General features: G+C 41.4%; 1 protein-coding gene across 4 annotated transcripts in view; it reads left to right on the top strand.

Moving 5' to 3' along the window:
- DPF3 (double PHD fingers 3) overlaps nucleotides 1-25,580 on the top strand; it is a 154,204-nt gene that overhangs the window by 47,864 nt on the left and 80,760 nt on the right. For all 4 annotated transcript variants that reach the window (XR_010623348.1, XR_010623347.1, XM_065754753.1 and 1 more), the window contains exons 2-3: nucleotides 18,521-18,681; nucleotides 23,888-23,995. Coding sequence is in view for 2 of the 4 variants with exons in the window: in XM_065754753.1 (XP_065610825.1) it covers nucleotides 18,521-18,681; nucleotides 23,888-23,995 (269 nt within the window). In the remaining 2 variants the exon portion in view is untranslated. The remainder of the gene's footprint in view (nucleotides 1-18,520; nucleotides 18,682-23,887; nucleotides 23,996-25,580) is intronic.

Genomic DNA, 25,580 nt, shown 5'->3' with positions numbered 1-25,580 from the left:
ATACTTATAAGCATTGATGAGCAGGATTTACATGGATGGGGCCAGGCTCTTTTCAGTGGTGCCTAAGGGACAACCAGCACAAACTGGAGCTCAGGAGGGTCCGTACAAATATGAAGAACTTTACTTTGAGGGTGACAGAGTAGTGGGACAAGTGTCTGAAGAGTCTGTGGAGTCTCCTTCTCTGGTGATATTTGAGACTTGCTTGAACACCTATGTGTACAACCTACTCTAAGGAACCTGCTTTAGCAGAGGGGTTGGACAAAATGACCTCTAGAGGTACCTTCCAACCCCTCTGATGCTGTAATTCTGTGAGATTCAAGTATGTACAACTTTATTCCTAGAAAAGTGGACAAAAGTGTGATCAGAGCTCTTCATGCAAAATTTGGGCTTCCTCTTGATCCTGATGCATAATGCTAAAACACAGTTTTAATTTGAATATTTCTTCTAAAATTCCAGACTGTCTTTCAGAACTTATGCAAGGAAAGTTCATCCAACATTGTTCCTGCTAGACTATTCTGTGAAGCTATTAAAATCTGCAATGTTTTTGCACACTTCTGTGGATTTGCAAATCTGAAAAAGCATAATGACCATCCATGTGTATGGAGAAAAAGGGACTGGTGGATGAAAGTGGACTTCTTGCTCTGTCCCTATAGCATCTGAGCTTTTTAAAACAAAAACTGATCTATTTCATAATGATAATTTGTAGAACTGTGTCTCCAAAACAAGAGAACTAACACAGATGCATGATTTGGCAAGGCGCAAATATTAAGCAACCAACCTTTTTCTCTGGAAGTAACTCCATGGACTTCAAGGGAATTATGGTAGTGGTAGTGAGTTTCACCTAAGATTCCTTTGACTAAAATGTATTTTATCTCATGTCCTGCATAATGTCAAATGAGATTGGATGTTTTAGAAATGGGTGAAAGCTTCTGCAATGGTACAACAAGCTGAGATACATGTACATGTAACCATATGTGCATGTCTGGATTGTTTTATGGGGGTATTCCCAGCACTGGTGTATTTACAAGCCAGCTCTGAATGTGGTTTGTGTGCTGGAGAAGTGCAAGGATGCTCCCCGTGACTTCTGCTTGCATTTTGCTTGCCTGTTGTGTTTCTCCTTCACATCTAGAAGAGAAAATCACAGGTTAATCCCAGTCAAATTCTGTAAATGATTGGCACTGTTGGACAGGACTCAGGAAAAAATTCAACCCTCTGGCTTAAGCGTATTTACATACCACAGGTCATTACAAGTTGGTGCTTACCTTTGTATTCATTCCCACATATCAAAGCATGGATATTGGTTCATTTTTATTTTTTTCTCTAGTGTTTCTTCTATTTTCTAAGTAACCTTTTTGTTTAAAAATAAATAAATAAAGCTACCCCCATGGGTCCTGGCATCTGCTGCAGTCATTCTTACTGGCTCAAAGGACACCTAGAGAAGAAGAGGGAGCAGCCTGGCTGCAGCCTCTTGGTGTTTCTCTTCTATGGGCCCCCACCCCGCACCCTCCTGGGTCTGCAATCCACTAACTAGCTCCTCCTGACTCCAGCTGTCATTTTTGCTTTTTATCTACTGCTCTCTCAAAGAGCCAAATGTCATCTCTTGTTGTTCCCTTAGCTGGGGTCAGAGGCTCCTTTATGTGCCTTACTCTGATCAAAGATTTTTAACTGGGAATGAGAGAGGTAATCAACTGCATGGCTGGGGAAGGAGAGAGATTAAATCTGAGAATTGCCACTGATTGCCCCACGTGAAGAACAGTCGCTAACAAAGCGCATGCTATCATTATGCTCTTATGATTATTTTATTCTCTTAGTGACAGTAAAATGCTATCTGTAGCAGGAAGGTAGGACAAGGTCCATCCTTGTTTTAGCCCTGTGGAGGTTTTCAGTAGAGCTCGGAAATCTAGATTTACAGGGATTTACAGCTCGTATTTTTCAGACACTCTCCCTTGGAGATTTCAAGAAAGGGAGAAAACAGATCAAAGGTGTTTTTGTTTTAAGTTTAGTAGCCATTTTTGTTCAAATACGGCAGCCATTTTTCTTTCCACTCTAGCTATGGGGGGAAGTAATTGATGGTGTGCTGGGATGTGACTTCTGCTGTGTCCTGACATTTCTATTTAATCAGCCAGTTTTAGAGCCTACTGCCTGAATAAAAGCTGGGGGCAGGAGTGGTTCCCAGTGCTATCAGTCTTTGCCCATGGTTTGTTTTTTGAAGCCAGAATCAAGCTCCAGGGACTGCAATAGTTTGCAAACTTAAATTTCACAGTGAGACCCAAGAAGGAAGAGCAGTTAACAAATAAGTAAAATGATGAGAATCACCTTTGGATTGATTAATTACTTTAATTTTGGTAGTCTAAACTGTCTCCTTCAATACGTTCCCTTTAAATTCTTGTCAGTCCCTCTAAAATGCTTTCTGCTGTTACAGAGCTATAGGAAGAACAGAACAAAGTGTCCTGATTCTTCCTCTTGCACTGATGGAAGACAAAAGTACTCTGAAGAATGCAGGAACGAAGTCAGCCCTATTCTGGAAGATAACTTTCTTTGCAAATGACAAACAGGCTGTATTTAGTTTGACTAAAGAAGACCTGGCTTGTGGGGAAGGATGCTGAGCTCAGATTGCCAGCTTTTGATGGGATCTGTGTTAGGGACTAGTACACTAGTATCATTCCATAATTATTCTCTAAGTGTTTGATAGTGGTTTTGATAATGCTTTCAAAATGTGTTACTTTCTTACAAACTCCGGTTCCTAGAAGCCAGGAACTACATGAAAATTGCATTTTGTTAGCAGTAATTTCTGGCTTTACTGGTTATAGATTGTATCAGATCCCTATTTCTATCAGTTCAGAAACATGACTTAACTCAAAATTATTTAAGTGGTTTGGTTAGGAAATATAGGTATTTGTGAACCTGCACTACCCGTTGCAGGTGGATTACAGAAAGAAATATGGGAATATTAGGATAATAAAACTTCTCCACAATAAATCCAGCATTAAGCTTCTTGAACTTCATCCCCTTGCTTGTTTTTCTAGTTAAAGTATGAGATGTGCCTGAATCTGGAGTTTAAGTTGGGACCTATTTGTAAAGGATTAAGTGAAATGCTAAGCTGTGAAACTCCAGGATCTAGGAAGATGTGGAGTCATGCCAGAACTGAATTTTCTGCCTTCCTTCTACAATGGTGTTTCAGCTCTAGCATTTAAATGCCTTTTTTTAATATGCTATTGAAGCCTAATCATCCCTTCTGTACATTATGATTTGAAGGAAAAAAAGGATCAATAGGATGAGTCCACAACCCTAGGGACAGTGGTCAGCTTCCTTCCTGGACTCTTCCTTTGCGTTTATCTGTAGCATAGGATAAGTCTCCTAGGACATTCATCTCACAAATTCCTTGGAGTTGTGCATACCCTAGAATTCTTGTAAGGTCCTTGACCTTCCTTTTTCTCTCTCTGGAGCAGTTACAGTACCTTAGATTCCTGATTTATTATTATTATAGCTCTTACTATTTATTTATTGAGTTTTAGAATATTGAAAATTCACACTTTTTTGTGGATCTCTTTTATGTTGTTTCCTGTGATTGCTGGGTCTTTCAGTTTGTCATTTCCAATTCTGCAGTGTTCAAAGTCTCACAGTCCCTGATGTGTGCTGTTCCATCTACCACTCCCTTTTCACCCTTTGCTTGCCATCTTTCGTCCCATATTCAAATTTCTCATTCCCAGTGGTATTATTTTGTTCAGTGGGTGCTGCTATTAACAGTTTCCCCGTTGGACTGATTTGGATAGGCACCTATTTTTTCACCCCATCAAGTTTTGAACAGATTCCTCAATATATAGGCAAATTCTTATGCTGAGGCTATGGCCTCATTCTTCTTTCACCTCAAGTATTTTTTTTCCCTGAACAAAGTGAGTGCAAAATATTAGTGGAAATTAGTGTGGAGTGCTCAGTGCATGCAAACTTGAATGCCAAGGAAATGCGTGATCTCATGGTGAAATGATGTTTCTGAAGTTCACATTCAGGCCTTAAATCCAAACTACAGTTAAAACAAAATTCAGCTTAATTTACCCATCACTGCACTATTGAACTGAAGTATCAAAAACACTGCAGTGTTTGAGAAAGTCAGATTGTGTACTACTTCTGCTTACGTTTTCTTTTTGTGTGATATTGTTGTTTCCAAGCACACTGACAGTTGCAACCAAATGGAAAGATGACTGTAGTAGCCAGTTTCATCCTTCAGGACTTAATGTAAATGTATTTCAGGTGAGTCTAGAACATATAACCCTGGCAGAAACAGGTAAGTGCAGAAAGAAAGCCTTGAAGTTATACTGCCATTTTCAGAACCCTAACAGCTCTCTAAAAAGGAGGTATTAGAACTGAGTCATCTTTCTTCTGCGAAACCACAAGTTCAAAGCCTGTTCTCCAGTATTTTATCAAAGTTTTCTCTTTTATGCAGGTAGGAAAAAAAGACAACAGCACACACATAAGCAAAAGCATGCACCACAAATAGTCTGAAAAGTGTCAGATTTTGGATATTAAAAACAATCCTGAAAGCATGTCAACTTATAGTAAATTATAACCATACCTCCTATCAGTTCAAATCCTCTAGGAATTTTTGCCACAGATTTTTACCAGATGCTGCAGCACTTCTCGGCTGTTTCTACAGTTTTGGATGCACCAAGCAGAACTGAGAATCTTCACAGGCTGAGAGATAAATGCTTGAAGGGTAAAATGGAGTAGAAGCTGCTTAGCTGAAGTGGTAGCAAGCAGAATTTCATCCAAGATGATGCTGACTGAAGGCATAGATACCAGCTGTTTATCAGCTGGCTTAAGTCTGAAAGTTCTTCCTTGAGTATACACAGTATGTGTATTTCCCCTCCTTTCTTCAATCTTTTGTCTAGTTAGACCAGAAAGAGTACAGGTGAAAACCATGTGCTTGTACATAGGTCATTCCAAAAGTAATTCCTCCTATTTTCTAGGAGGGTTTTCTATTTTTAGTTCCTCCTTTTTTTTTTCATGAAAGCTGCAAGAGGTACAAAGACCACAGTAACTCTGTTTGATAGAGCTACAAACCACTGTTTTTCAACATAGTCACGATCATTAGCAAATGTGCACAGATGAGCTGATTCAAGATGTTTATTTCACGTTGTGGCAGTGTGCATGGCCATCCAGAACGTGGCTTGTCTTTCATGTTGCTCTTGCCACTGCTGGACCACATCACCAACTGCCTCACTGTACTCGTTCCCATTGTTTTTGATCTCCATGAAAGTCCAGCAAATGTCAATGAATACCAGTGGATGCCATTTTTTCTGTATGAAGGGATGCATTGCCACACCTGTGCTTCAGATGCCATTTGGTCTGCTGTCTGTTGCATGGCAACAAAATGTAATGGAATATTGGTGGGAAGGTTCAGCATCCACTGCCATGCCACCAGCATCTGCTTCTGATATCATGGGCCAACTTAATAAAATGAGGCATTACTTTTGGAGCAGCCTTCGGATATAAGTGTATCATATGTTTTCCATTTGAACTTCTTTCTGGCAAGAGGTCACATGAAAAGCAAGGGTTCTCCAGTTCTTCACTGTTCCCACAACAAAAACGTTCTGTAAGTGATTGTATCTAAACATAAACACTGTCAAACAAAACAGCAGGTATGCTCTGCATTCAAAAAACAAGCATGAGTTTCTACAGCTCCTCTAAAGTAAAGTGCTCTATTTCAAGTTATGCACTGCAGCTTTATAATCTGAAATTTCCATGTAGCAGTGACTCATTTGTAAGTATATACAGTCCACCTATGTACAAGCATTACTAAAGATTAGTGACAGTCAAACCTGAAGAGTTTGGTTCTGGAATGGACTCAGAGGAAGTGACATAATCACCCAGGTGTGGTAACCTGCTGCTGTGCTGTGCTTTGTTGCTTTGTCATTGTTGTAGTATGAGGATGATTAGCACATAAAGTCTGCAATTGTATTTTCTTTCTAACCCATGTATTGGCTAAGTCTTCTTGTGAGTTGAGAAACAAGGCTTCGATTAAGCCTACAGATTCCTCCAGAATCCACATGTGGTGTTTTAAGGAACTCAAGTAGAGCATTGCTGAGCTATGCAATACATGAATTTTTTTTTTCTGACTTCTGGGAAAATATCCTGTGTTTCAATAGATCACACAGTGCTTTCTCATAATTCTCTTTATGCAGAGAACAATTCAGCTGGTAACTGTCTTGTGTATGTTACACAAAAATTCTTCTGAACAAAGGATCTCTGAAGGGCTTTTCTCTCATAACTCTTATGGAAGATGATGAGTTTTTTTTAGTATTCAGTGCATATGGCTTCTGGTTCTCTTAGAGCATGTGGATCTGGAGAAAAAGGAGGTGGTTGTTTTATGCGTGTGTGATAGAGTCAACAGTGTAACTGTCAAACCACAGCTGATGCAGCTAGCCTTAACTTAGAACCACGAGATAAGGATAGAGGAGAGATTCACCTGACTGCTATATGCACCAGGAGGATGTAGCTGAGGTCTCAGAAATGGGAGATTTTTCATACCCTCTGTATATTGTGACCTTGCAGATCTTTCCTCTTTCTTCTCTTCTCAGCTTTTGTCAGTGGATGGACTCTTCCCCTTCCATTGCTGCAGAGCTGTTTTCCTTCTCCTAGTGAATGCCAAGTGCTTTAGGCCACAGCCTTGAGGGGTGGGGGCCTTTACTTGGATCTACCCCAGGGACAGAATGGAGCCAGCAAAAATGGGCCTTTCTAAATTGTGTGGTGGCAAGTCTTTTTCTTTTTCCCTTCCCTTTCTTCCCAGAGGATAGCTGGGGAAGTTTGCTGTGCCAAATGCTTGGAATGTGTTTTTTCTCCTTTTCTTCCCCTTTCAAAACAGAAAGAATACTTTATACTGTGAAATGTGTTAATTGGAGAACATAAATCCAAACTACAGTGCAACATTGCTGAGCCTGGGCGCCTATTGAAGTTTAATGAGGGAAGAACAGCTTTCTCTTGCCCTCCCCAGTTATGCTCTCCCTGTATCAGACTCTTTCTTGTGGTACAGTCCTGTTTCAGATGAAAATATGGGAATGCCAGTTAAGGTGTGCATGTTAGCCTGAAGTTCTCTCCGGACTGAAAGCAATATGTGGCCCTTTTAAACTAGTGCAGCCAGAGTGAGGCACATTCTCCCAGGGCAAAGTTAGTTATGCTTCCAGTGTAGGAAAAGGGATTCCTTTGGGTACCCTGTTAGAGTGGCTGAAAGCCATTTGGAGGCAAATTCATGCTGCAACGGAGATTTGATTGCTCATGCTCCCTGACTATCAATTTCTGGGTTGATGACAGGGTCCCATGTAGGAAGATGTATGACTTTTTATTCCTCGTATTTGGCCTGATCTTCTGTCTAAACTTCATGATGAAGTGTTTCTTTATGATTACTGACTGGCTGAAGAGATGTCTCAGTACATCCAGAACAGTGAAAATGAGTCCTCCTCTCTGTCCTAGCTATGGTGCTGGGAATAACTAAGTGCCAGTGGGCTTGTACGGGATGTAATGGAGTCCCTTACAGAAAAAGCCAGCATAAGAGGGCCTTGATCTGAGCATGAATGAGAGTGTGATAACCTACTGAGTGTAATAACCCATACTTTAGATTGTCTGAAATGACTCTGGAGTGAGTGCCAGAAGTAAAAGCTTCTTTTTGGCACTGATACTTTGGGAAGAAAAGCAAATTACATAGCGGAAGAAAGGTAGTTTGGGAGAGTAACAGGAAAAGAACTTGAGGGTCCTGCAAATCCCAATAGTTTATTAACAAATACTCACTTGCTCACAGACAATAATGTTTCTCATGATTGTGTTCATTCTTCAGCTCTGGATAAATATAACACCACTACAGGAGGTATTTTAACTTGCTCTAATATTTTACTACTTTTGCTCACAAGCTCATCAATATTTGTGGAGCATTAAGCATTAAAACTCTTTATTTTTATCAGCTTTTCCAGCTCTTGCTGATGCAGCACTAGAAGTATAGGAAAAACTGATTGCTTCTGCTTTGTGAGATGGGATGAAAGGCTATAGGGGGTGGATGACGATTGCAGGAGTATGACGTAGGTCAGGTTACTGGTGGATTCCTCTTATAAGTGAGATCCCTCTGAAAGGTAATTATTGGATAGTATAAATTCCTGAGATAACCTCTCTGAGCAGAAATACTGACAGGAGCAGAGGCCATGTGTTAAAGGCTAGCCATTACTCCAGGGCAATGGGCTAACTTCTGTGTCTTTTTTTCTTTTTTTCTTTTTGTAACCTCTCCTTGCTGTGATGGTTCACTCCCCCAGTTCTTTTTCCTCAGCTACTTGCCAATCTGTTTCTGGTCCAGTTTATTTTTGTGTCCAAATTCTTGTTCAGTCATTGTCTTTCGTTGTCATTGCCGCTGCTGTGTTCAGGTAAGTTTTACACCAAGTCTGGAAAAAAGAAAGGTTGCTCTTATGAGCTGTTTTTTCCAGAGTTTTGTGTAGAAGAGCTTCAGGTAGTGTTCAGGGCTGACGTAGCATCAGCTTTACCTCTGAATGAAGAAAATCATTGGATTGCAGTTCGTGAAGGAGATCTTGAAGTGTGAGAAAACAAATTTCAGAAGAAAAGATGGAATGAGACTGGGAAGTAAGAAAAGGGCCTTCTGTTTTCCTATGGCTTTGTTATGCAAACTGGCTGTATCTCATCTGTAATGCAGAGATAATGATATCTACCTTGTTCGTATTTCCACTGGTTGATTGATTAATGACTGTCTCATGATCCCTCGATTACACTTCTGTGACCTACAGCTTTAACTATTCCAGTGCATTACATCCCAGAAGGAAAATGAAAGTAAAGCAGTGGCTCTGGCTAGTTCCAACTAGGAAGATATTACAAACTGAGCTAAACTTGCCCACATGCTTATAAGACCACATCCTAACAGTGCTAGCTGTGCTATCTGCTCAGTTGTCATGTCTGTTCAGCAAGGCATTCAAGTATCTGTAGGACTCTGAAGTGGACCTACACATTCAGTGAAGTGCTTTGCTGAATTGGGATCCAATGCTTGGTCATGTGCAGGGTGACTCTCAGAGCACACATGGAGATCTTCTGCCCCAGAGTGACTGGGATATGCATTAAGCAGATAGTGTCTTAAGAAGAGTGAAGGTATTGAACAAGGAAAATCGTTGTATAAGGGAACATCTATCACATACTTGAATTTCTGAAGGCTTATTGTGATGAGTGCTTTTTCTTGACATCAGGAAGTTACTCCTAGATGCTACATAATTATCTACACAAATGAGGACACTGGTGTGTGAAATATGTAATTCTAAAGTTAAAGCGGTGTGTCCTTTTGGAGTGACTTTTTTTTGCTCCCATGGGATGTGCTCCAAGTGCAGAAGATTCTGTGCCTAGATCTTACAGTTAGTTGAAGTATCCTCATAATAAAGGGCATTCTTTTTGCTGAGGGAACTGTGAGATGATGTGCTGGAGGACTCCACACATCTGTTCCATTTCTTTCTCAGTTCCTTTCTGAGAAGCAATAATGATACCTTAGCGGAGGAATGCCCATAATCTGCCCTGCTTCCATTTGCAGGTGGAACTGGGGAAGGAGGTGAGAAAAGGAAATATAATTTACAGTTTTCTTGTGAATTACTCTGTATTACCTAAGTTAAGTGCATCCCTGCTGTACGTTTATACAAGTAACAGAATGATTGTTCCTATGAATTCAAGAGAAATAATAACTCAGAGAAACATAACCTTAATTATCTAGAGAACAGAAAATATCATTTTCTACTGTGAGCATTTTTAAAGTGATGAATGATTATTAACTGGATAGAATAGAATTCTGTGTTTTGTTACATTTGTATTTTATTTGTACATACAGTGACTGAGGAACTGAAAGTGCTACCCATTCCAGTTTAGTAACATTTTCTTTTAAATCTTGACTATTGCTGACATTTTTTTCCAAGACAAAGTAAACCATAGTAATTATGTGGTTTTTTTCTGGTTCTATGTAAGTCTCTGCTTTCTACTTGTGTGGTCATTTTCACCTGAGTAATATGGCTTGTTTCCTGTATCAGGACTTTCTTTGCGACAGGAGATATAAGGTTCCCACAGAAGAATTAGCTCACTGACCGTTTCTAGTTTAAGGACAAAAGATGCCTAAAAAGTTTTTTTTTTTTGTGTGTGTGTGGTGGGGAAGTTTGCCTGTGCCTGTCATTTTCCTAAGTATGACACCTGTATTTGTGTACTAAATAGCTGTGCCAGGTGCTCTGGAAGTCCCAGCCTGGAAAGTTCCAGGGGGGCTAACTGCCCCTTCAGAACAGCACCCTGCTTCAGAGATTTGACAGTTACAAGTCTGACACAGCTAGAAATGCAGACCCTCCTGCTCTTTCCTGGCATCTCTGCCTGGGGAGGCCTGACAGAGACACATGACCTCATGAAAGATGATCTACATGGAGATGCATGAAGAGGAATGCTGTTGTCAGCTTAGCTGATGTTGTTTGAGCAGATGATGTAATTGTGGTGGTAGGGAATATATCATATATGCTGTGTCTCCCTAGAGGGCTGTGCTGGCTGGGTGATGTATCTCTATCTGCTGGTGCTGTGAATGGGCTTCTTCCCACTACAAACAAGTGTGCTGCTTGAAGCCTTACCAGCTGGTTGTACTGCTGGAAACCTCCTCTAGTGGCAAAAGGGACTCTGGGAGCTTGCTCTCACCCCTCCCAGGTGATGTCAGCTGGGTTTGCTTAGAGATGGAGTGGCCATGATGAAGCAGATTAGGGAGCACTCACGCAGTTATTGCTACTGGCAGAAGATGCAGGAGCTGTAGGAGACATGCAGTGAAAAGCAGCAGGGTAGATGGGAAGGGGTGATATTTTTATCCAGCATAGCTAGAACCAGAAGAAGTTCCCTCTTCACCATTTGAGAATCCTTTAGTACAGATAGTGCCTAAAGCAATCTGAAGGATTTATTAGTGAGGTAAGTGTTGGGTGTTACCCTGTTCTGCAGGTGACCTGTTGAAGCTAACAAAGGCATTTGCAGAACACTCATTTGCTGGCTCTCAGGAGCTAGGCCAAGCAATAGGTTGTGGGCTTTACTAATTCATCTTTCTACTAGATGTAGGAATGCAGAAGATAGGCCAAGTGTGGGATGTCAGAATGGAGATCTGAATGAACAGACTTTGTGTTGGACTATGTCAGGCCCTAAAACCATGAATGCACTAAGCTAAACGGATGTCTGGTGACCCCAAGTGCCAGCAGCAAGAGATCTTTAAAAATATATATTTTAAAAAATCCCTTGGATGTTGTCTTCTCCAATGTAATACCACTGCTGAAGTTTTTATTAGTTCATTCTTTTAGTAATTGGTGAGAATTTTTGACCTGCTGGGGAAGGTTGGGACCAAGCTGAATTCAGACTACTGTCCTCAGATACAGAAAGAGGTCTAGGTTATTACCTTTTTCACCTGCCGTTCTTTTAATTGGATGATGCTGCATCTCTTTAGAACAGAAATCTTGGCCTGAGAAAGTATAGATGCTCTGAAATATCCCCAAGGAGTCTGCCTCTGAGATTAACCTAATTGGTCACTCTGCTGAGTCTAATAGAGATTGTAGGCAATGTCTGACTCTGGAAATACCTTAGATGGTTTGCTGTATGACATGGAAGCTGCTGATACTATCACTCCATGGAAATGGAAGAAAAGTAAGAGGAGAGTTGGACAAATTACAACAAGCATTGTAGTATAGTCTTTCACAGCCCTGTATATCTGAGTAGGGCTGAGGAACTTATCTTCTGAAATAAGTAATCTAAGCACACTTCATCTTGTACCATACCTGCTGCATCTAGTCAGCAACAGTGCATGTTAAATGCTGGGCATAATGATCCAGTTTTCTTATCCCTGAGAGCAGACTGTTGCCACAGGCCTTGTGCAGGGCTGTGTGCTGCAGAAAGAAGAAACACTTCCTACTCTGGTTCTTCTTCCTGAACAGAAATGACTGCAGCCCCTGACCCTAAAGCCAAATTTGTCCTGCAGCCTGTTGTGAATGAAGTCCTCTGATGTACCATGCTCCTCTTGGCATCCTTAGCTTGTACTGATGTTTCTTTTCTTTAAGTGGAAATGCTGATGGAGCTGTTGTACTTTCACAATACTTGTGAGGATGGGGTTAATCAGATCAATTTCACCTAAACTGTAAGCTCTGCCTTCCATTTGTCATTTTAATTCGGAGACAGGTTTTTTTGTTTTTTTTTTTCTCCAGGAGATACCTGTAGTTTCACACTGGATTAAGTTACAGTCTGAGACTGTTTTCAGAGAAGTGAATTAAGCTCACACAATGAGGCCAGGCTCTCTGTTCTGGTTCAGCTTCACCCCATGATTCAAGCAGTGAGAAGTCAGTGGATTCTGGCCATTACTTGCCACTAGGGATTTCTGCCCCACCAAGAGGGAGCCTGCAGATAAATACCAGACAAAAGGAATTCCTTTTCCTTCTACATCTTGGGCGTGAGCTGGTTCTGGGTGCTTGAAGGAGAGCACTGTGGAATCTCACATTGGTTTTTTTTTTTTCATTGATCAATGATTGAACCTAGACTTGTAGCTCAGGGCATCTCATCAACTCATGTAATGACTGGGCTGTGCCAGAGCTGACTCAGGATCGTGTTGTTGACTCTCTTATGGCTCCTGATCTCTTGCACCACATACAGTCTGTGCACCTGGCACAGACCTTTTGAACAAATGCTTGATGGCTTTTCTATTTTGACCTGGTTTATCAGTTCTTCCATAGAGAAGGCATTTGCCTGTCCTTACAAATCTTACCGTGTGTTTTTAGAGCAGCATTATCTCTGCTTGAGTCTATATCCTGCTTTTTGGTCTGATTTGTGTGTTTTATCTACTATTTAAACAATTCTGCTAGCAACGTTCTTTTCTCTGACTCCCATGCTTGGGGAAGTTGTACAGACTCTTTATGAACATCAGGTGCAATTGTCTGATATGTACAGGAATGAAACAGATGTATGAGCTCTGGCTCTTGTAGAGCTTAGAATAGGCAGGGGTATATGTATGTGAGTCTTTATGAAACAGTCAAGTTTACTTTAAAATATGAAGGCCTGGAAAGTCTGAGTCATTCCGTGTCCCATCTGGAAATCCTGTTTTGCCTTCACTCATGTTCACACCCTTTACATCTTTAGAAGATGTTGTGCAGTGACAGACTTGACTGACCGCTACGAGAAAATGGAATCCGCACATTCCTGTACTTTCTGCCTTGCCCTTGGAGTTTGTGGTAGGACTTTGAACAATCTCTTATGCTTCATATAACATCATTAAAGTCATTCTGTTCTTCTGTTGGAACTTGTTATCCTACCTCTCTGAAATTGCAAAGGGTATATGATTATAACATTTAGGTGCTGCCTATATAGTAGAAAATGTGAAAATGTGAGAAGCAACTTTTCAAATGGCTTCAGTGTAGCCCGCTGCTCCCTTTGCAAAAAATAAAAAATAAAATCAGTGCTTGAGTGCATGAGGAAGATGGATGAGTGCAGGCTGAGCAGTCCTCATCTCTTTGGTTTGCTTCGTGATGAAGTAGGTACCATGTTTTTGCAACTAGCTATCTCTTGCTTGTCTGGTCTAAGGCAGAAAGTCATAGTAGCACTGCCTGGATGTGAAAACACACGTTGAACTTGGCTGGTTACATGTCTTTTCTGAGTCCTCTTCTTCCCTAGATCCTAATCTAAAGTGCAGTAGGCAGTGAGGGAAGGGTACACTAGATTCTGCCTTTTGTAGTTTTTTAAAATGGTGTGATGCACTCAAATAGCTTGGGCTTTGCAGGCTGGGTTGGAAAGAGATGGTGAAGAGCTGCTCTGCTGCTTTTAGGGCCCTCATATGCAGGAGGGACTCTGAGAGAAACTGCTGTCTCAAAGTGAAACTTTTGGTCCGTATTGCTGAAGTATGGGATTGTAGACCAGAACAATACTTGTGGGCTATGGCTTCTTAAGGCATACCTAAACAGAAGGATGTCACTAGGTACTGTACAAAAAACCAAAACCAAAACAAAAACAAAACAGTAAGCCAGAGTCTGCTAAGAAATCCTGTAGTCTAGGCAGACACAAAGGTTGAGAGAATAAGAAAGGTTCTTCACTGACTTTGCATAAAATGGCCCAATTCCTTGTTAGAAAACCTGTTTCTTAACATTTAAAAGGACAATGACCCAATAAAATTCTCAGGGGCTGCTTCTCCATCCCAGTATACCTTGTTTCCTGGATGCTGGCCTGCTAAGCTGTGCAGGACTGCCTCAGCTTCACATCCCTGTGCCAGTGCCCAAGTGTTGCTGGTGCTTCATGTGTCTTTGTATGTTTGCTCCACTCCTGCTGCACTTCTATTGCACCAAACCAGCTGTTTAATTCTGGTACTACTCTATCCATCAAAATAGAACCCCTATCTCCTACTGGAGAAAGATTCCTCTTGAAAACGGGTTGCTTATACGCAGTTTTGCAGATTTTAACAGCATTATTTATTAGTCAGTGAGAGCCTGGTTATTTCAGTGTCCAGGGGCTGGAATGCAAATGCAAAACTTGCATGTGTCCCAGCAGTGTCACCTGTCCCATTGATCTATCCAGGGTTTCACTTGTATTCTTTTTGAAGTATGCTGAAAACTTCATTCTGTATTTCCAATTGTCCTATATTCAGTGTGATTTGCATCCCTTAAGCAGCAACTATTTATGTCTGCTTCTTGATTTTCCCCTAACATTGTTGAAATCTATGTATATGATGATGATTTTGTATTGTTAATATAAATCCAGACAAGTCAGTGTGACCTATCACTCCCATGGAAGAATTGACCCTTGCAGTCAGTCACAGCACAGCACTGAGTCATACATACTTTTCATAAAAATAATGCAGGAATTCCCCATAGTTTTTACAGATATTTTTTCAGGAGTTGAAATGCAAGTCTTCCTTGGCAACAAAGCTTGGGAAAACTTAAGAAGCTTGTAACACTAGATCATTAATCTTTCAGACGTATGATGTACTTTTCACTATTAGTGTCTGCTTGTTTATTCTTCTCTGTGTTTCACTCAGTCAAACTCAGCTGATCTGTTTGGGTTCCATTTGTACTTCTGTGCTCACCAGTCTTATTTCCACCCTTGTCTGTTCTCCAGTTCCACTGAAGGTCTTCTGGAAAAGGGCTGAGTCTTATCCCACCTCTGTGACTCCACAGTGACCAGTGCAGTAGGACCTTTCTTTTTCTGCTCTATTTCTAATAACACTTTCTACTTTTCCAGTGTAACATAGAATGTACTCTATTTGAATATATAACACCATATTGTAAACAAAGGAAAAAGTTTATCAAAAGTTCCTTTGAAATACGAACCAAAGTTTGGAGTGAGTGAGGTTAACTCTAGTGAAGACTCATGGTCAAAAAGAACCAAAACAATCAAGCATCTAGAAGTATTTGCAGGAAAGCTGTTTTCCACAGGGATATGTTTGTCATGGGGAAATACTGTTTCTTTACTTTCCTGTATTTGATTGTTTTTTATATTTTAATTCCATTCAGAATTGAATTCAAGAAAAACCCTCAAGGCTGCAGTGCTTGAGTACTGGCTTTCCCAGTGAATAGTTAGGGGGTGAGTTTTTGATTGCGCTCGCTGTAGTGGAGCTAAGGCAAGCTTTCCTGAAGTACAGTGGTGACTACATGTTTCTCCTAGATTGTTATCTTTCTCTAAGGCAAAAGGTGTGTATTTGTAGTCCTTAAAATAAATGTGATGAAACAGTTAAGAGGTTACATAATTGTGTGAAGAATGAATTTGACACATTAACTTGTCAGCTTCTCTGGTCGTTAAACACATTGGGATCTCAAAACCCCTTTTCTCCCACTTAAAAAATCTGAAGTGTAATCTTACACCGTGCTTCATGGTGTCACTGAAAGCCAAATATTTATCACTCAAAGATTTATAGTTACTTTCAGTCTTAGAAGAAGATGGAAACTGTGGTCATCTCCAGCCAGATGTTCTATCTGGGTTGCTGAGATATATTGTTTTTGATAGGAATGGTGCTTTGCGAGGTGTAAATTCTAATGAATTGAGTAATTTTTAGCATAAAGAAACCTGTGCAGCAGTGACAGTTTGTCATGCAGCTGTGCTCTTCCTTTCTCCTTGGAGTTAGTGAGAATCCTTGGTTTAATGTAGGGGAAGCTGAAGTGTTTGTAGAAAGAGCTGTTAATCTTTGATCAGCTGGAGTCTTCTTGTTACTGATTTTGATTACACAAGTGTACAACTTTAATTACAGCTTTTAATAATCTTTCATTTCTTCCTAGCCACATTCTTTCTATAGTAGTGCAGCTTATCTTTTATTTTTTCCTCTGCCCCCCGTCCTTTCTCTGCTGTCCTTAATGGAAAAAGGGGGTTGAGGTCATTGTGTGTGATCCTGTGTCCCAAGACATCACTCTGACTGCCCTTCCCACAGCTCTGTCCCCTTGTACAGCTCAGAGCTCTCTCTTCCAGCCCCTCTATACCAGTTGCTGCCTGAGGCTGATGATCACTGGCTGTGGACACGGCTGAAAGATGCTGGATTCAAACACACATGTACTGCATGAAGCAGCTTAACAACCTTTGGAAAATTATGTAGCCAAGAGGTGCATGGGCTCCTGGGTGTAATTCCTGATTGTTGGGTACTGTCCTATTCTCTTCCTTCTGGATGTTCTGAAATCCAGCAGCTGAAATCATTGTATTGTGGATGGACACGGGAGAGATCAGCATGATGAGCTCCATGTCTGACCGTGATACTTATTTCACATCTAGGGCCTTGGCATGCTGGTCTGCCTGTGTCCATTAGAGAAGTGACCTGCTGGAAGCTTTGTGGAGGACTTCTGGACTTTTTTGTGAATAATAATTGTGAATTCAATTATTGTGAATAATTGAGATATGGCTTAAAACAAGAAAATGTTGTTTTTTCTCTCGTACCACATTTCAGCTTTGGAACACATTGCCCCACCATGGTTTAGGCATGAAAAATAGAGATGGGTTGAAGTTGGTTGGATGCACTCACAGAAGAAATATTCATCAAATCTTTTTACGCTATCCACCATTGGGTAACCTGACACTTGGGAGAATTAGGCACTGGTTATCAGAAATGAGAAGGAGGAGCTAGAGATGCCTACCTCTGTGCATCTGTTCATCAGTTAGCCTCTGATATCAACCCCTGTCGACAAGAAGATACTGCACCGGTACAGCCTGTGGGGAAGAACATTGCTCCTATGAAAGTCATGAGGTGAAAATGACGGATGACTGAACATGTGTATCAGTCTGTCAGACACAGACAGCAAAATAGTGATTTGCACCAATTTGGCACTCAGAGGTGTGCAAAAAGAGTATACTTTTAAAATGCCAGTTGTGCCTGTGGAAGAGGGTAGTGGATAAACAACTAACAGAACAGCAAAGGGAGCCTCTTTTATCTTTGTGTGCGCATCCCTCTGGCTCCCTTGCTGCGTGCGTTGTACTCTTTTTGCACACTAATGAATATTGGAGTCAGAGCAAGTTAAGCTATATCTCATTCTGCTCCTATTTTCTAATGAACTTACCCCTGATGGGTAGCTTTCCTAGCTATTCATGTCACGACTGAATTTCACCTTGACAATAGATCAAGAATGAGGTTCAGCAGCGTGGCCCACCTACTTTGCAATGCTCTAGCATGACAGCTGCTTTGTGTCCTTAGGGTAGCTCTACTTTGATGCTTTTCCCTGTTTAGAACAATTTGCAGGGAGGATTTTGGTAATCTCCAGCAGGCAGAGTTTTTAAACCTTTCTCAAGGGAATATGAAGATTCTACAGAATTTTTGAGCCAATATTTATGAAACAAGTGACATTGTCTTTAGCACTGTTCTTCCCACTGGGCTCCAGAGCAAAGGATTTGCCATGCTGGATATTACCAGCTACTGTTGTAGCCTGCTGCTGTTGGTGCCTTAATCATAGAACTGATTCTTGAATGGTGGAGGGAATACATCTAGTGTAAGCATTGCAGATGTAGCTCTAGCTGTTAACGGGTGTGTTTTCATGCCTCTGAAACATACAATATGAGGACTATGTCTTTTGCTCTTCCACGTTGTTTGAATTAAGAAATGCTGGATTGAAGTCCTTCTAAACCTGGCTGGCTTTTTGGTTGCTCACGATACTGGAGGAGTTGCTGTTGCGCAGAATTGACAACGTCTGGTGTGCTGACTTGGCTGGACAAACTGAAGGGGAAGAGAGACAATAGAATGAGGTCACTGCTGTGTACATGGTGCCTGGCCCTGGGTCAGGGGCCAGTGTGGTTGCACCATTTGCTCATTCAGTAGCTATGCCTGCTGAAAAGATCCCTGTCTGGTTTCTAAGAGAACACCCTTTGAAACAGTTTCTGCATGATCTGCTTTGGTAGTGTACAGTGTCAGCCAGCTTTTCATGTGTTCAGGGACAGTTTTTCTGGTTGTCCATTTGTATAAACCAACCATATATCCCCCCCCCCCCCCTTTTTTTTTTACGTCCTCTTGGAGGGAAAGAGCAACCTTTTCTAATCTCTGCCCTGTCTCTTTTGGCAGACTTGGGGACCAGTTCTACAAAGAAGCAATTGAGCACTGTCGCAGCTACAACTCACGGCTGTGTGCTGAACGGAGCGTTCGCCTTCCCTTCCTGGACTCACAGACTGGGGTAGCTCAGAATAACTGCTACATCTGGATGGAGAAGCGGCACAGGGGACCAGGTTGGTAGCATTGTGTCTGTGTGTGCGCATGTCTGGAGGTCTGGCCACTGAGCCCTCATGGGGTTTAATTAATAGGAACTCAAACCTGCTACAGGCCACACAGAAGAGAAGCTGCCTAAAACCTCTGTGCCTGCAGGGGATTTCCTTTGGTAACTGCGGAGAGCTGATCCTAATTATTCTCTCTCTACCTGAAGAAGTGCCTGACATGGTAGTTTCTAAGACTGTATCACTGTAGCTCTTTTAATGCTATTGATCCCAGTCTGTAGAAGGCACAATGCCCTGCTCTAAGCTGGATTGGAATTATGTTCAGTGTGGAGAAGTAGAGGTGGAAGTCTCAGGTGAATGCCGAAAATAAGGGGTTATATTAGGGAGTGTATATACAGTGAATGTGAAATACAGGAGAGTCCAGCAACTGAAATGAACATTGTTCTGATGATTAGAGATGTAGGTATAACTTCTAGTTCTGCTTTGGACTAGTTTGGATATCAGCTCTGGAACCTCAGCTTCCTCAACTGCAGAAAGAAATTGATAAACATCCTTAAAGACCTTTGGCTAAGGTCTGTTCCGAAGGGGGAAAGACCACCATTATTTTAGTAGGCTTTGGCCAGTCTTTCCTTTGTTAGAGTAAATCCATCTGAAATCCTTGTTTAGAAAGCAGAGGAAAATCACCAGTTCAAAGGCTTGATGTTACTTAAACAGAACTCCTCCCGAAACCCAGTGGAAATTTTATTAGATCCACAGTTAGCGCAGAGATGGATTTTCTGACGAGACCAGAGTGGATTTGTGTGTGTTTTTTTTCTTTTCCCCAGTGCATACTGGAGAATTCAAGCAGGGAGGGAGGGGTCAAGTGTGCACAGACATTGAAAACACAATGTGCACACGTGCATATATCCATATCAACTCCTGTAAACCATACTGGAAAAAAAATATATATATATATATCCAGCCTTGGAACTGTGGGAAGGTGCAGGCTGCTGTTACTTCCTCCACTGTCTAGCTTGCAGCAGTTGTAGCAGAAGGGATTCAAAGGGTATTTGCCTCTCCTCCTGTGAGCTGACTAAGATAGCAATTGTTGCCTCTGAAGGGTGCTTATCTGAAATGCTTCCTAGGATATACTGAGGGACAGATCGTTGCTCTGCTTTTGCACTGCTCCTATTCCTAAAATACTCAAAGCAGGTATAGTATGATCTTGCAATACCACCAGCAAATGTTATAGTAAAATGCAGCCACTTATGTTGCAGTATACAGCAGATGTTTTACCAGCATTACGTATATTCTAAGAATGTTTCAATGGCCGAAACTACTCCAGTAATCTGAGGCTGCTAAATGTGGTTTATGAGGTTTTGGGCTAGCCCTTCTTATGTCTTTTGTAGGTTACTTCATGACCACTTTTTTTTTTTTTTTTTTTTTTTTGTAATTTTTTAAATTTAAAATCTCCTTATTCCTAAGAGATTATGCTTTTGCAAAGCTAGCTTTTTTTTTTTTCTTTTTTTTTTTTTCTTTTTCCCCCTTTTTGGTTAATCAGTTTACGTATTCAATTTCTGTTCTTGTAACATCAGGTTACAAGTAAGGTGTTGCTTTTTTAATCCTTGTGAACTCAGTAATAAACATCCACTATATATGCAAATGATGCTTTGGCAAGAGCACTTGCTACAAAAGTAGGCAAATGTAGTCTTGTATGGGTCTCATCAGTGTCCCTGCACTTACAGAGGAAATCATCTTAGGAGGGTTACGGCATCACACCAGGAACCAAGGGCTCTTAACAATTTGCTTTTCTCAGTCACTAGATCTCTGGACGACTTTTGGCAAAGTTACTGTGCAAAGCTTTTTGCTCACTTCTGATACTGAGCTTTTCTGTGGCTTCCTCTGCAAAAGAGTCAGTGGCTTCAGTGGGAACTAGTGGTGGAACATTCCTCATAGAGAGTCTTAAGTGAATCAGGCTTTCTGCATTTGCTTCAGCCACCAAATCTGATGCCTTTGTTATTTTAAATTAGAATAATCAGTGCGAAATGAAGCAGCCCTCCTCCCCCATATTTGCTGTGCTTTTTCTTGATTTTTATTAGCCCATTTAGTGCTCCCTTGGGTCTCTTTGCATCATCTATTTCTTGTAGTATCATTATGGTGGGTCAAAGCATCCTTGTGTAGTTTTAGCATCCCTGTTTTCAGGCTGCACACATTGTACTTATGCCCATAGTGAACATCTCTGAAAAATTCTCTGCCAACCACTTTGGTATCCATCTTGTGTGCTGTGTTCACTGCCATTTACTATCTGTAAACTGAAAAACTGTATAAAGACAAATGGTAAAGCTCCAGGAACTATTTTCTCCCTTACAGAGAGTTTGAAAAACAGAGGAGAGTTGGGATCTCAGTGTATTAACCTGGTTTCTCACCATCCTGTTTGTTAAGGGAGTCAGAAAACTGCATTTCATGATAAACAGTTCAGGGTTAATTTCACACAATACTGCACATAACTCCCTCCCTCTTCTCTCCTCCTCCCCCAGCCTTTCACAGGAGCTTTGAGTTATGGCTCTCCTACACTAATGAGATAAACAACATAACTCACTGCAGGTTCTGCTATTTCCTCTATAAGCAAATGGTTGGAACCTTCTCTGGTTGCCCTATAAGGCCCCAGAGGGAGAGAGAGCTCAGCTAGGACTGAAGACAGTAAGACATGTATAAACGTTATTTCTATATGCCCTGCAAGATCAGCCGTGCAGGGGCTAGATTCTGTTCAGAACATAGCCTTTTCTTACTGCTTCTCCTCTGTGTAAATGCTCAAGAGCCAACACTTCATGTGAGGCAGTGTGGAGACAGATAGTATTTGATGAGTTTGAATCAAGATTAAGTTTGGTATCTGTCTTAAGTTCACCAGATGGCTATGCGTTAATGACCAAGGATATTGTAAATAGGAATAGAGTCCTGAACATCTCCAGAAATTCTCTGCCAGCTGTCTTGGTATCTGTCTTGCGTGCTGGATTCACTCTCATTTAGTATCTATGACCTGAAATACTGTCTAAAGGCAAATGGCAAAGCTCTACAACTGTGGGTTTTGGTGTTGGAGGAACTTATGAGCCTATCTGCCACTTGGAGTGGGCCGCATTTCCCCTGCAGCAGAGACTTTTCCACTTTCATCTTTTCAAGGATACCTGCTGTGTTTTTCATTGGCCTTTCAGCATTTTGGTTGGCATTCACTGTCTTGCCTGAATCCAGAATTGCCAGTTCACAGTAATTGCGCCCATGTTACTGGACACCCCAGAACTGCAGTAGATCCTTGGTTTTCTCTGTCTGGGACAAATGGTCAAAGCTGTGGTGCCCACTTTGTTCAAATGAGCCCTCTCTGGAGGTCTGTGCAATGGAAGCTTGATTCTCTATCCTGTTTTGTTTTTTTTTTTAGTCTAACAACCTTTTTTTTCAATGCTGTGAGAAAATTTTTTAGCAGAACCTACTGTGTAAGGGTGAGGCATCTTGCCTCTACTTCTTTAATGACTCACATCAGAGCAGGCACAGTCCAGCCCACCATAACAGCAATTGTTTGCAGTGGTTAATGTTTGCAAAGTGTCGTGAAGAAGTGTGTCAAGCACTGTAGGAGTACTGGTTATTCACCTTTTATTCTCAAACCAGTTATATGTGCTGCTCACCAAAATGCATCCTTTTTGTGTTGGGCATATAGCCTAGGAATGGGTGCAGTGATGAAAGAAGGGTGTGCAAAGCCCTAGGCCTGCACTGTGACCTTGGGCAGCCAGGATCTCTGCAAATGTTCCATCACCTGACCATAACCAGGCAGTATGATGTAGATGCTCCATTTATGCACCAAGGCCAGGGAGCAGGTGGAAATCATTGAAGTCTGAACGGGCATTCCCAACAGCTCAACTATTTCAAGCCAAGAGCTTGCAGAATGTGATTAGCCCATTCCCTTGAGGTGAATAGGTGAATAAATTTGGTGTGTGTGTCTCTCTCTGTCTGTTTTTTTTTTCCTAGTAACAGTATATTTTCTTTTTTTTTTTTTTTAACTACATCTGGCTCAATGAATCAGTTTTGTTCCTGAGCTGATATGCACTCCAGGCTGTTTCAGAGGGAATGGCAGAGTAAGCATTTTGGCCATCCTGCTGTTCTTGAGCTGTTTTGCTTTACTCACGCTGCTTAATGATGTCCAGCTGCTTACTGGTGGTACTATTTAATGTATGGTAACATTACTCCTGTCCTCTCTCTTATGTATTCTTATTTATTTTCTGAGGGCACTGAATTTGGAACTGCAGTTGTCCTCTGTAGCCCCTTCAAGACTAACAGCAGAAAGCAGAAGAGTAAAAGCAGAAGTAGCAGACAGAGAGGTCAGGGGTAGCAGGGGAGAGAACAACATTCTTCCAGCATTTCTGGGTCTTGATGGGTATCAAGAGTAACTGGGGCAGTAACTTGGCAGTGTGCTTCTGTGTCCTTAGTAGCAATGCATTCACAGGGCCCTGCTGTGTCCTGAATACAAGAGAACAAAGCATAGCTTGAACATTGGCTAAGGGATGCCTATCAGGAGAGCCAGGGCAGCTCAGAGGCCAGCAACACCAAATGTGAATCAATGGAGCATGCAATAATATAAACATTACTGCTGTATTTCCTCCCTCATTCAGGATGTGGGCATGAGGAAGGTAATAACCAGAATAAAGGATTTTATTCTTTCATTATTATTAAGATAAATAAAAACAATATTTTATTATCTTTAAAAGAAAGTCCAAGATTTAAGCAAAAATAAAGAGTCCCAATAGCCAGACTTCATGTTTGCTTTCACTCAGAAGGCATGTTTTCTGAGCTGGTCTGTATACCGGGGCCTTATGATTTGTGTGTTGGAACTTCATCTCTTCTCTCCCAAGGGGCTTTCTCTGCCCATGGAGGAGACATCGCCCTGTGACCCAAGAGAGGCTGAAATTCTATTTACCCTGAAGGAATCACAAATTATTTATGTGCAGCTCTGGTTTCAGTGAGCTGAGTGAAGTGCATGAGTGAGACCTAGATTCTCTGTAGGCCTGATCCCCAGTGGTGCCAAGCAGCCTCCAGAGTGCTTGGATGCCTTGAGTGCATAGTTCTGCCTCACAATTTGCAGGACTAAGTTCTCTGACAAGAGGTGCTGAAAGGACAAGGGAAAAGATGCTAGAGACAGTGCTTTGTGGTTTACAAACTGAAATGTGATTATGTTTTATTTCTTGTCTTTAATTTTCAGGCCTGGCCCCAGGTCAGCTGTACACATATCCAGCACGATGCTGGCGCAAAAAGAGGCGTTTGCATCCTCCTGAGGATTCCAGGCTGAAACTGCTGGAAATCAAACCTGGTATGTATTTGTTTGCCTCTCTCTCTCCTGTGCTGCAGAGCAGCTGGCATACACACAAACCTGGCGTTTAGACCTTGGACTCCATCTTTGTCCCTCTCCATCCATTTCTCTTTGCATTTATTGCACCTTGGTTCAGTTTGCTGTAACAGTAACCACTAAACTCTGTGTTTAACTCACACCTTGCAGAAATGTGCACATCTTGTGTTGAAGGAAATGAGAACTGAATTTACCATCCATAGGAGTGAATCCTGGGCATCCACAATTAAATGTATAGGGATGTAAAGGATCAATTTTTTGCTAATTACTGCCTCAGTGTGTTATTAATACATAATCTTCCTCTGGCATCTGTACCTAGTCTCTGTGGAGACCACTGTGTGTGAAGAACATTTCACTGAAAAGATTTATCATAGAGGGACCAGGGGCTAGGGGTGTGACCTGAAATCTATTTCCTGAAACAGGAGATAAAAATTAGAAAGGATTGTTATGTGGTGAAAATTATGCCACGTTCATATATGTGCATATGCCTGTATGTGTACCTTAGTCCATTCCTTTTTCATTGTTACTGTCCTTGGTACTCTTCCCACACAATTAAGCTGTGTGAAGTGATGAATCTGGATGCTGAGCGAGTAACTATAAAGCAGATGTGGAGGAGCTGCAGCTGTCAGGAAGAGAGTAGTGTTGTGCATTCTTCCCTGCAGTTAGTAATAAAGGTTTGCTGTCTTTGGGTCAGCTATTATGAGAGAGTGCACAGCTGTATGTGGTTTTTAAGAGGTGAGACACTGCCACTTTAAGAAATACAGAAATCTCTAAAATGTAAATTAAGGATATTTACAAATAAACCTGTTTGACAAAAAAAAGGTGTCTGGGAACTGAGCTACACTGATCAGTACTGGTAACTTTGCTTCTGTACAGTGGCGGATGAAAAGGGAGAAAGAAACAGTAAATGCACAAGATATAAACTCGATAAAATCAGAGGCAAAATTCTTTTTGACTTTGGGAGAAACAGCCTTTTGAAGGCTCCCTACCTTCAAAATAGCAGGTGTCAGCAGGCAGTTGGACAAAAGGAAGAAATGTCTGTAACTGCACTGTTGAGGTGCAGATGAAAGATGAAAGCTCAGCCAGTAGGTAGAACCAGACCTCATGGCAAAGCCAGCCAGAAAGAGCTACTGAAATCAAATCGGGTTACTCAGATGTTCAATCTCACTGACTTGAGGAAGAGGATGATGTTGACCCATAGAAATCTCTACCTCACTCTTTTTGATGTTCCAAACACTGTTGTGCCTTGGTAATTTAGTAAGGCAAAACAGTAGTGTGGAGTTAGATGCTTCTTTGTTTGCATTATGCTTCTGTGCTGTACTCACTGAATGCCAAATTAGTGCATCCTACTTGCCACAGGGCATGAAAGGCAATTACCACAAAGTTATCAGATAAAGAGACCTCAGCATGTCTGCTTCTGTGTTGTTTTCCCTGCTATAAACATCTCTTCTGCATCTCAGGAGTGCTACTTTTGTTGCATTGCCAGTGGCAGCCAAATAAGGCAAGTTATATTGCTCTGTCATTTAAATCTATTTTCCAACCAATTTCT

Source organism: Cyrtonyx montezumae, unplaced genomic scaffold (genome assembly GCF_038088225.1).
Source record: "Cyrtonyx montezumae isolate F1298 unplaced genomic scaffold, pur_monq_1.0 scaffold_10, whole genome shotgun sequence".
NCBI lineage: Eukaryota > Metazoa > Chordata > Aves > Galliformes > Odontophoridae > Cyrtonyx > Cyrtonyx montezumae.
The sequence above is the reverse complement of the archived record's forward strand: the minus strand, read 5'-3'. Positions and strand labels throughout refer to the sequence as shown.